The 12,952-nt window shown below is 39.9% G+C and overlaps 1 protein-coding gene across 2 annotated transcripts in view; it reads right to left on the bottom strand.

The window, feature by feature from the left end:
* cdkal1 (CDK5 regulatory subunit associated protein 1-like 1) overlaps nt 1-12,952 on the bottom strand; it is a 230,079-nt gene that overhangs the window by 65,888 nt on the left and 151,239 nt on the right. For both annotated transcript variants that reach the window (XR_008835463.1, XM_056444982.1), the window contains exon 11: nt 2,101-2,281. Coding sequence is in view for 1 of the 2 variants with exons in the window: in XM_056444982.1 (XP_056300957.1) it covers nt 2,101-2,281 (181 nt within the window). In the remaining variant the exon portion in view is untranslated. The remainder of the gene's footprint in view (nt 1-2,100; nt 2,282-12,952) is intronic.

The raw sequence follows: 12,952 nt of genomic DNA, 5'->3' as shown, positions 1-12,952 counted from the left end.
GCACTTCCAAAATGATTTCATGTGAACAAAAAGGCCGATTTGGCAATAGTACATTTCCACAAGAATCAGCATCATGCTACATTCTGATCATCAGAGAGCTGCTTTTGGAATAAAGGATAGATGTGTGTTGGCATCCCAAGACTGACAATGAAAGTCAGTTGAAACAGTTGGAGGGAAAAGAAAGGAGAGGGTAGAAGAGAAGCAGTGATGTGGTTATCCCGGGACTGATCCCTCCAAGACACACTTCTCCTCAGAGAATGAAGAAACATCGGAGGAAAAGAGAATGAGTGATGAAGACGATCCACTTGAAAGAGATGAGCCAGTACTTTCATGGTAAAGAGAGCAAGTGCAATGCAAGAGCAGATACAACATAGAGGATATTGTATAGCATAATGGTGTGGGTCAAAGTAAAGAAAAAGGTCAAAGAAAATATTTCAGGTTCAGGAAGCATGCATGCGTTGGTTAAGAAGCACATTCAAGAATGTGAGCAGTGAGCACTGCTCCACTGTGTGAGTTACACAGGTTTTTCAACGTCTTTGTAAATAAGGCGCTCACATTTAGATAACAACAAGATTAAATCAAGGTCATGATCTACGTAAGCAACTATGAATGAGGCAGAGCAGTATAGCATTCTGCTTATTTAGCAGAATTAAATCAACAAGGAGTGGAACTTAAGTTAACCAAAATATGTGTTGTGCATCAGTACGTTGAAATAAAGACGCATAAAAAGTATATTAAGCAGAAACTATAAGTAACTCTGCAATGAATATCGTGATTTAGTCAGCCAAAGTCACAGCATGTAGTATTCTCAAAATAATACATTGTATTTAATATAAAGAAATCCTTACAACTGATGGTATGGTTGATAAAAGTAACAGAATATTTAAAAAAATTAATAAAACGTAATGAAAACAATCCATAGAAGTAGTCATAGAGGTAAGTATATTGTCTGTCAGAATAAAAAGATAACAAGTATGTCGAAAACAATGCATTGTATTTCAACGTCAGAAAAAGTCATAATATAGGTCCATTTATAGAAAATATCCTCATGCAAAGGTCCGGAACATCACATCAATGTCTAACTTGTGTTATGATTTAGTCCCTGAAACTGTATATCGAAGTAGTTGAATTAACATCTACACGTATTCAACAACTGATATATAAAGTTAAATTGAAAAATATCTCAACAATATATATATGAATTGTTCTAATAGATCTGGATGAATTATAAATAATACATTGTTCTTCTCTCATTTCAAGTAAAATAAGGAATGCATTTAAGAAGCTTTTGTAAAATGTGAAAGTAAGATAAGTAAGTACTTAATTTAAGAATTAATGGAACTATATTGCCCTGCAGCTTTAAATTCATTTAATTTCACCTAAAAAAGTCACAATATTATATAATTGTCATCTTCTATTTAGGGAAAATTGTGAGCAGGGGTTATAACTGTGGATATTGAAACCACTTGTTTTAGCCCCCCCCCCCCCCCCCCCGACCACCATCCTATTAACATAATTGTTGGGTAGTGAACTATTGTGTTAGGATCATGATAATCTTGGGTAACATATGTGTGGTTTGTCTTATTTAATATCTTAGAAAATGGCATTTAACACTTTTTAATGGACTTAATTGGAGCTATGTTTTATTTATTTTTGTTAATGTTAAGACCCTGCAGTCTTGGTAATTATAATTGCTAATGATAATATAATAAAAAAATCGTTTTGATTCTAAAGTTTATTTGTACAAAAAAAAAGTAACATCTTCCTTCAGTAAGGAACCAGAACAAATAGATCCAGAAGTGTGCATGTATGACTGCGTCTGTACATCCGCCTGGGGTCATGTTTTCTGCTTTGCAGCATAATTGTATTTTTCTGAACTTACAAAACACAATTCACAGTTCTGCACTTCAGGTTATGAAGTTATTGTCTATTAAAGGCCGTTTTCAAACTTACTCTGTTTTCTAAATTGAGTGTTAAGGGGAACATAATTGTGCGACCTTTGTGGCCACATCATCAACAATCACATCCAGAACTTTTATACGTGGGAAGCTGAATTTAGCCCAGATCCTATTTGTCAGATGACTTCTTGTCTCCACTCACCATTTGTGCTGGTACTTGCTCCATCTTAGCAGCAGGTGTACCGGGTCTGGGGTAGAACTGGTTGATGAAGAGACTGGGGAATCGATAGAGCTTCACCAAGTCTACCGTCTCTTGGAAGTCCGTCTCCGTCTCACCAGGAAAACCGCAGATTAAATCTGTTGCGATGGTTACACCTGGGACCCTAACAAAAGGGACAGAGAAGACATTTTATGAGGCAATTTATCAACGTTGTTGTTGTTCTGGCTGTAGAACCATTTTTTAAAAACTTTTGCTCGGACCACACTCCTTTGATCTCAGCCCTTATTTTGATTTCAACTACACAACTGTAAAGTTTCGTGACTACATTATGTGACATCAACAACAGTTTGATCTATTAGTAACAACAGTTCATGGTGTTGTTGATATTAAACCCATGTGACTTATTGCCACTCACAAAAAAAACAATACATTTTATTCTAACATTCACCAACCTCCAATTACTGCTTAAACAATTAATTTAAATGACTTACTAAGTTTGCGACGGAAACATTTCCCCACTATTGATATCCATAGCATTAAAAAAGGCTTAAGCCTTTTCCCATTAACTCATTTAGCCAATCATACCCTGATTAGCAACCTTTGCTACCAATCATAAGCTATTGATAATTGAATCACTGGTATATTGGATTAATCGTAGGCAGTGGGGTATGGGAATAAATGTATTGCTTAGTTCTGTGTATTTTGTTAGAATTGACAGCAGTCACAAGCGACTAAATTATGGATGTACATACTTTACATTCCTCAGTAAATGTATGCTGCTTTGAAAAAGTCGGAATACAATTTAAAAGAGTATGCATGTTCACTAAAGCATTAAACCTCATATCTGATTACTAGCAATATGCGAATTTTGCAGGAGAAAACATTACTTTCCCCTCGTCTCCTCTCCTCAAACAAGCATCTCAAATGTGATGATGCAATTTCTGAACTGTATATGTTACGACTTACACAAAACGAAAACAGCAATGAAATAAAAAGCATGAAAGTGAAGAATGTCGTATTTCTTGTGGAAAATTCATGAGAACTGTCAGATATTAAGACAGAAAACAAACACACACACACACACACACAAACAGCTCAACAAAAACATTAAGAAAAGAGTGGAAAGACATGTTCTCTGCAATCGAACACGTGATGCAGCTTTAATTACATTAACTTCTTGCTTCTGCACCCCCGAGATAACCTCTGACCTATTGATGAGATCCAATTGGTTTAGAGTCATTCATATTAACCATCGGCTTGCAGGCACAGGGATCCTTGACCTCTATGATCTGCCTATCAATGACTCTTTGGGAAAGTAAAACTAAATAAATCAAAAACAAAAATCTGTGCATTGAATGGCTACATGGATGAATCCATGAATTATTTTCTATTTGGGTTTAAAATGTATTTCTTGAACAGCAGCGGTTCTAAACCCCTTGAGAATGCAACACAAAACACACCGTTTTAATCCTTTACTTTGTGAGGTAAACAAAGGACTATTCACAGCCTGTAGGCTTTCTACAGTAATTAATCAAGTTAAACGGCCTGAGAAACGATAGATACAGTACATTTTTGGGCGGCGGGCTTCCCTCCTGAGTCGATGCGTACCCACATCATGGTCGTCGGGAGGTAACGTTTAGTCGGTGTGCGGATTAAGTCCAAAAGCCACATTGGCGGAAATGTGTGCAGGCTAGGGAATCCAATCAAGTAAACATTCTTCTCCAACAAGGATTAAAGAAAAGTTTGAATAAACTCTCATTATGTATTGCTATTGAATGTTCTTGTCGCAAGAGTACAACACATTGGTAACAGACTTCCTCCAAGCTATTTCATCAATGACAGTAGGAGGGAAAGTAAATCAAATTAGCAATGTAAACAAACAAGCACGTTTTCTTTCTAGCCGCAATAGATAATCGTCTGTAGCATCTCCTCAAGGCTGGAAAATCCAATTTACAATGACCCTTTGGTGGTCGTAGTGCTGATGGGGTTTACTGTAGTTTCCTTTTCATTTCTTGCAGAAGAAAATGTACACCATTACTGGGGAAAAAAACACAATTCAGGCCGGGGGTGCAAAGTAACACATGGATATAGAATACTGAGAGAAAGAGCAGGGAGAGGGACTGGTGTGAATTGGCTTTGGTGGATTTTCCTGGGGTGGAGGCTGAGAGAGAAAAAACCCATTTTGACACCTCCGTCTCTCCCAGATCTAAGGGTGATGGAGGCGTGATGTGTGTTACTAATTAACAAGAACCACACTGATACTCTCCTTGTTAAAATGAGAGAGGAGAAATGTATCTTGTTATTGTTCACCTTTCAACAGCACAGAGACAGAAAAGAAGAAAGTCAGGAAAGACGATGGATAAGGTGTTCACTTGCTTTTGGTTCAAACCGATGCAGAAGGGCTACTCTCAAAACTTTTAAAAACTTTAAAACTCTTCTAACTTGGGATGAACTTTTGTCACAAAGTACTCACAATGAGTGTTGTATTTTTCCCCATAACAAGACCATCCGTCTTATGTCCACCAGCTAATAAACTAAACAAGTTTCCATCAATAATATTGTTCTACTTCAAATTCTCAAAATAGCTTTAACACATATTAATTGATCCTATAAAATGTTCAGCAGTGCACAACAATAGTTTTGACTGCAAAATGTAAGATGCAAACATGCAAATGATTTTATATATACACTACAGTTCAAAAGTTTGGGATCACTGAGAAATGTCCTTATTTTTCAAAGAAAAGCATTGTTTTTTTCAATGAAGATAACATTAAATCAATCAGAAATACACTCTATACATTGTTAATGTGGTAAATGACTATTCTAGGTGGAAACGTCTGGTTTCTAATGAAATATCTCCATAGGTGTATAGAGGCCCATTTCCATCAACGATCACTCCAGTGTTCTAATGGTACATTGTGTTTGCTAATCGCCTTAGAAGACTAATGGATGATTAAAAAACCCTTGAAAACCTTTGTGCAATTATGTTAGCACAGCTGAAAACAGTTATGCTGGTGATATAAGCGATACAACTGGCCTTCCTTTGAGCTAGTTGATTATCTGGAGCATCACATTTGTGTGTTCGATAAGACTCTCAAAATGGCCAGAAAAAAAGAACTTTCATGTGAAATTCGCCAGTCTATTCTTGTTCTTAGAAATGAAGGCTATTCCATGCGAGAAATTGCAAAGAAACTGAAAATGTCCTACAGCGGTGTGTACTACTCCCTTCAGAGAACAGCACAAACGGGCTCTAACCAGAGCAGAAAGAGAAGTGGGAGGCCCCGGTGCACAACTCAGCAAGAAGACAAGTACATTAGAGTCTCTAGTTTGAGAAATAGACGCCTCACAGGTCCTCAATTGGCAGCTTCTTTAAACGGTACCCGCAAAACGCCAGTGTCAACGTCGACAGTGAAGAGGCGACTCCGGGATGCTGGCCTTCAGGCAGAGTGGCAAAGAAAAAGCCATATCTGAGACTGGCCAATAAAAAGAAAAGATTGGTCTGGGCAAAAGAACACAGGCATTGGACAGAGGAAGATTGGAAAAAGGTGTTATGGACAGATTAATCCAAGTTTGAGGTGTTTGGATCACACAGAAGAACATTTGTGAGACGCAGAACAGGTGAAAAGATGCTGGAAGAGTGCCTGACACCATCTGTCAAGCATGGTGGAGGTAATGTGATGGTCTGGGGCTGCTTTGGTGCTGGTAAAGTGGGAGATTTGTACCAGGTAAAGGGATTTTAAATAAGGAAGGCTATCACTCCATTTTGCAACGCCATGCCATACCCTGTGGGCAGCGCTTGATTGGAGCCAATTTCCTCCTCCAACAGGACAATGACCCAAAGCACACCTCCACATTGTGCAAGAACTATTTAGGGAAGAAGCAGGCAGCTGGTATGCTGTCTGTAATGGAGTGGCCAGCACAGTCACCAGATCTCAACCCCATTGAGCTGTTGTGGGAGCAGCTTGACCGTATGGTCCGCAAGAAGTGCCCATCAAGCCAATCCAACTTGTCGCAGGTGAAATTTCAACAGATTACCTCAACAAATTAACAGCTAGAATGCCAAAGGTCTGCAATGCTGTAATTGCTGCAAAAGGAGCATTCTTCGACGAAAGCAGTTTGAAGAAAAAAAGTAATACTTCAAATACAAATCATTATTTCTAACCTTGTCAATGTCTTGACTATATTTTCTATACATTTTTCAACTCATTTGATAAATAAAAGTGTGAGTTTTCATGGAAAACACGAAATTGTCTGGGTGATCCCAAACTTTTGAACGGTAGTGTATATATATATATATGCATATATAAGTGATCTGCATTGAATGCCGATAGAGCACGATTGCCTTGATTACCTCTCGAAGTATAAATGTCTCTTTATAGAAGCTAAATGTAATTAATTGTCTGTTTAACAATGTCTGAGACTATGACTGATGTGCGTTAATGGAATGTAAACTAATGCCTGGTGAATATGTTAAGTATATGCCTCTATGATGAGACAGGAGGAGGATGGACCCACTTTGTCCAATGCTAGCAGTCAGCCACTAGCCTCACGACTAACGCTGCACTTCCTGTTACTGCCTCAGAATAAAGAGACAATACTGAACTCCCTAAATTAAAGATATAATCAGGGCAGGAAAAGAGGTGTTTGTTCCTGTAAATTCTCCTTCTGCCCCATATAAGCACATCTCTTAAGACGGAAGCCTCCATTAGCCTAAATGTGAATCCAGTCGGAGTTAGGATTTAGACTCGGAGAATGTGTTCATAAGAGACTAAAGTCTTTTAATTAAAACTCAAGATAAGCACAGTCAGTCTCCCATCTGTCTCAATTTGTTGAATTAAGCTTCATAAAACACACCATTGTCTTAAACACAATAATCATCAACTCTTTGTTTGCTGAGCCCCCCCCCCCCCCCCCCCATATGTGCATATGACTTTCCATATACACACAGCCATCCTCTTCATCATATATTCAAAATATGTGCATGTGTATGCAAGCGTGTTTGCACAACAGATGCCTGTGAGCGAGCGGCCCCCGTGATAAGATGGCAAGACCACTGGGACAGAAGAATCCTGAAAAACATCAGCAAGGAGAAAACAGATGAATGTGGCACGGCGATGTACAGAGGAAGGAGTTGGGTGGAGGAATGGACGGATGAGAGGGGAAGAAAGACAATCTGGGAAGGTAAATATTTACCAATTCATCGGTTGGAGACCGTGGAACCCATCTGTGCTCACTGAAGTGATCGTGTGTGGCGCAGTGGAGCCGCTGTGGCGTGGGAGTCGGACGGGGAAGGGAAAGAGACACCGGGGCGATGAGGAGGCAGAGGCGGAGACGGACTGTGTGGAGATTTGTTGGAAAATGTTCAAAACCTTGGGCGGTTGCCATCTTGAGGAAACTCAGTTTGTGAATACAATCACATGAGCAAGTAATACCAACTACGCCACTGCCCTGTTGAGACTCCGCCCACTCCTCCTCTCTGCCTCCATTTGCCTGATGGATCGTGGAGGTCTCCATCGTGGAATATGCCTACTACCAACTATTAATACACTCTGTCATATTCATTGAATGTATTTTAACTAGTGCTGTGAAAAATAACGCGTTAATTCAATTACAGGTTTAACTAGTTATTTTTTTTAACGCATTTAACGCATGCGCAGAATGAGCTTCCAATCCGTCTGTTGTTGGTCGTCGGGACGAAAAAAAAGTCACTTGCAAAATGAGCTTCCAATACACCACTTCAATCTGAACTCTGTCCGCTCTCATGCAGACGGTCTGTTCATCGGTAATGATCCTTCCGCAGGTTCACCTACGGAAACCTTGTCACGACTTTTACTTCCTGTAGATCAGGGGTCTCAACACGTCGATCGCGACCTGCCAGTCGATCGCGGCGTAGTGTCGGTAGATCGCATGACATTAAAAGATTGGCCCGCCCCCTGACATGTTCTCTATTGCACGTCTTTGTTCTTTTATTAAACTAAACGTCTGTTGTTGATCGTATCTCCACAGCAGCATGTCATTTCTGTCTCTTCGCGTTGCGTTAACACTTATCGATCTCCGTCTCGCGCCACAGAGCTCCGTGCGTGCGCATCGGGACCGAGCAAAAAAGTCACTTGTCAATCTGTCCCGTGTCCGGGCCGGTGAGGTTTCAGCTTTGCAGCGGTGTCCCCGCCGTCCCTTTCATCACGGCCCAGTTCATGAAGAAAACCCACACAGTCAGTTTGCCTCAGCAGCTGCTAGAGGAAGACTAGAGGCCTTTAGATTGTATCATGGTGGAGTTAATGGTTGACAAACAAGAGAAACATGTTCTGTTTAACCCTCCTGTTACCTTTACATTTACCAACATATTTTACCCTCGGGGTCAATTTGACCCCAGCAATTAAGACCTCCAGAAAATTATTAGAATTAATATTGCTTCCCAAGTTTAAGTGTGAGGTACTTCATGTTTGTTTGTTGACTACCTAAATAGCCCATTAAATATATAAAAAAGTTGATATTTCTTATATGTTTGACAGTGAAAAACAGCCTGGGGTCAAAGAACACCGACATTAAATATTGAATGGAGTCAAATTGACCCGAAAGGTAACAGGAGGGTTAAACATTCTGTTTAAGATGAAGATGTATTAATGTTCCATATGGAAGAAAACTGCTAAATAACTGCTGAGTTGCAGCACCATTGTATCGAAGAATGTATAAATGTATATATCCGTCTTTTGTCATAAATCTCTATGTTCTCACAAAATATACCGAGAATATCGGTAATATATGATTAATCATGATTAATCCACAAAAACCTGTGATTAACCCGATTAAAAATTGTAAGCGTTTCACAGCCCTAATTTTAACTCTAACTCTGTCCTTCTGTACACGTTACATCTATTGCACCTGTCCATCCTGGAGAGGGATCCTCCTCTGTTGCTCTCCTGAAGGTTTCTTCCTTTTTTCCCCCTGAAGGGTTATTTGGGAGTTTTTCCTGATCTGATGTGAGGTTTTGGGGCAGGGATGTCTATGTGTACAGATTGTAAAGCACTCCGAGACAAATTTGTAATTTGTGAAATTGGGCTATACAAATATACTGAATTGAATTGAATTAATAAGGCGGCTTTAGAGCAGCAGCTGGGGTGAGAGTGGACACAAATTTGACGAGGCCAAGTTTGAAGATCCACAACGTATCGGGTGAAGAAGTCAGACGTAATGGATGCTTGTGCCGAGATGCGCTGTGAGGTTTTTCTCACGGGAGCCATCTGTCCTCTCCGATACTAACGTTCACAGTCAACTCCTGAGGCCACAGACGGTTATTTCACAACCTCGCCCCTTCATACCTTCCTGACCTCCTGCGCCGACACGCTCCACCCTCAGATCTGCAGACACCGACCTGCTTACTCTGTCCAAGCACCCGGGGGGACAGGGCCTTCTCCTTTTATTTCGTTTCTCACTGTCGTTTTGCTGTTGCTTCTATTGTTTGTCTTTACTATGTAAAGTGCCTTGAGTACTCTTTAAGACACAATACAAATAAAATGTATTATTATTATTATTAAAACAAGGTGTTGACTGTCTATCTGCAGCGCATTACCCGGTCTCAATGTTACCATATAACAACAACAACAAATTGTTAAAAAAAAAAGAAGAAAAAAAAAGAAAAGTGAAATGCATACTTGACAGTTACTTTGCAAGCAACTGTTTTTGTCACACAGTTGGAAACAAAACTTTTAGTTATTTGTTATTTTTAATTTAATGCAGCAAAAAGTGGTTTCTTCCACATGCTGCCAATGAGTCAGGGGTCTATACCAACGTTGGCTATTAAAAGAAGTAATCTACCAAACAGTCTAAATGAACTTGACCCTGTGCAGTCTGAACACATATCACTCTCTCTAGTACATAATATGCAAAACAGCAGTTTAAAAAAGGTCATTCAGAATTTCTTTTACAGCAATTTACGAAGACTAAACTTCTTTTGAAGATGTGATCAAAACCTCAAGAGCATGCTCGTAGAAACGGCACACATCCATCATGTGCATCGTTACTGGTGCCAAACACACATTCAATGGAAAACAGTCAGTAAAGTGTTACCCAGGTCAGTTCCTTCTTGGTTTCTCATCTCGATTTGATTTTTCCTCGTTCGTTTGTTCGAAGGTGTGACTTTTACCCTCATCGCCATGTTTTTTCCTTCATCTTTTTACACTCATTTTTATCTTTGCAGAGAGATTTCTATGCTTTTATGTATTTCATTACTGTATGTAAACCAGTGGTTCTCAAACTGGGGGGCGTGCACATCTAGTGGGGCTCCAATGCAGTACAGGTGGGGCGCCAGGGGAAATGCTGATTTTTTTATTTCAAGACCTTTATTGAGAACTTCACATATTACAATGTAAACAGAGATAAATCGTAGTCATTAATAAATAAAGAGCGAAATGCCTGTACTTTAGTCTAAATGTTTACATTACGGCGTTAACAGGTTACGCTGCGCATGCATGACAGCTGAGATTATTGGCGATTTGCCAAGAATCTCCATGAGTTCGGCGTTCCTGCTGTTGCCCTTCAAAACAAGAGCTCAACATTGAGAGTGTCTGTATCAAGCCTGCAGTCTTGTTTTAAAAAGAGGTGTAATGGAAAGCTCATTGCAGCGTATAATAATGATAAAATGTGATGACTCATACATATCTGCATTCGTTTTGTTTTGCAAAGGTTGCATATTATTGTTTTGAAAAGATAAGATATTTGAAATTGTTTTGTTTAGTTTTTCACAGGTTGCACTTTATTGTTATTATCTTTAAAATATATTTGGTGCAAAACAGGTTAATTGCAGCCTAAAATAATGTGTTTGCCATATATTAGTTATTTTTTGCACAGATAGAACTGTATTTGTATTCTAATAAAGTGATTGAAAACATTAGTTTGTTGTCTGATGGAGCAATATGGTTTAATTGCAAGTTGTTATTTCAACACAAATTCAGCACGGACCATTGTGTTACAATGTTGTTGGGGCGGTGGGGCATGAACATCTTTCTTCCTCAGAAGCGACTGAAAAAGTTTGAGAACTACTGATGTAAACTAACCGAATAAAAATCATCCAATGCTCACGTAACGTATCTGTTACAGAAATGATTCCCTCCTGAAGGAGAGTCAGAAGGAACCTAAGAAAGGGTGAAGAACGGGGGAGTGGGGGGGCACTTGTGAGGAGTGTGAGTAATCACTCAGACACTTAAGTGTTTGATTTAGCCATGGCAGCTGTAGGTAATGGCACTGTCATGTAGCGGCTCAATTTACAGGGAGAGAGATAGAAAGAGGTCTGCTTGGTTATCACTCACTTTCCTCAATCACTTCCTCCATCAAGGATGAAGGAAGGGCTGTCAAAAGTGGTTGAGGAGGTGACAGGTGACTGGCCAGATACCAGGAGGGTTTCAGACTGAACAGCCAAACAATGGTTCTCACTGGGCGACTGTGAAATGACACTTACCAAGACTTAAATACAGTTGGGCTACGCGTAGAAGTGGATGTATACAATTTCTGATGAATATATTCATAAACACAGATGTGCTCAATGAGTAAACAGCTGCAGCTTCCAATGAAGAACACAGCGTGTACAAATCACCATGTAAGGCAGTGAGAATAAGAAGAGTTGGTTGGTTGTTGCATTCTGGCATTTCTCTCCAAAACGACTGAATGTGACGCAACAGGAGCAACAGCTGACTGCCGTGTGTTTGAGAGGAGAGAGGTGACACATGAGTGGTTAAAAGGCAGAAGAGCTGTCAAACTGTCAGACTTTCGACACCTGCTTCTCTCACCAATTCTCTCCTTAAACCGCTGCTTTCTCACAGTTCATCTTGTGGGTTTCGAGAGCGGAGGGTGAAATGTCTTTTTTTTAACTCATCCTCGGGTGAAAGTCCTAACACATGCACAACAGTGTTGTGTTCCCTTCACTTGCCGTGACAGTTTTCTTAAGTTAACAACAGTCTCTAAGCATCACATACTTTTCAATCTTACTCCATAAATCATTAAATCATACTTTTCATTAGTTCATATGTATCACTAATGAGGATAGATGGATGGGAAGTTTTGAAGATGAATAAAAATAGCCATCAAAAGTAGTTTCCGTGTTATGATTATCTTTTTTCTTTCTTTTTCTTGCATATTCAGGCAAAGTTTATCTGTTAATCTCTCCTATAGAAAAGCAACGGGCATTGGATAACAGTCCAAAGAAGGTGTGTAAACATGTTGGCTGTACTGTTTGTCCATTAAGTGAATACCGAGTCATTTATCTCGGAACCTGCGGCGCAGAATAACCTCCGTCTTCCTCCGTGGCGGGTCATTTGTAAAGATCGAGGTAGCTGCAGTGGGATGAATGGACGGCCACGTAAATAATGATCCCACCGGAGTCATCAGTAAACTTTATCATTTAATGAAACAGCCTGAACACAGCCGAGCAGAACTGCAGTTCAATTTAACACACACACTTACACATGCAGACACAAGCATACTTCATTAGCCTCGGAGAAGAGTAATTAGAACACACACATACACATTTCATTAGTCTGAGGGAGGAGGAGTAGTAAGGGTGCACTGGCACCACAAATCCATTCACTCAGGGACGCATAGTTATTACACACACACACACACACACACTTTGCCGAAGAAGGGCTGCAGTGCAAAGGCATGACACTCTTGACTGTCTAGCCAGGCGTTAAATGAACTGTACCTTTGCACTTTATTTCAATTTAAGCCCAACCTTCATTGACATATCCGCAGCATGTGATCCATCTTTCCACCCCACTCTGTGACCTGCGCAGCTATGGATAACATCCAAGGACCGGAGACACGCTGCACATAGAAGCTTCAC

The sequence above is a fragment of the Pseudoliparis swirei genome, chromosome 22 (assembly GCF_029220125.1).
Source record: "Pseudoliparis swirei isolate HS2019 ecotype Mariana Trench chromosome 22, NWPU_hadal_v1, whole genome shotgun sequence".
Classification (NCBI taxonomy): domain Eukaryota; kingdom Metazoa; phylum Chordata; class Actinopteri; order Perciformes; family Liparidae; genus Pseudoliparis; species Pseudoliparis swirei.
The sequence above is the reverse complement of the archived record's forward strand: the minus strand, read 5'-3'. Positions and strand labels throughout refer to the sequence as shown.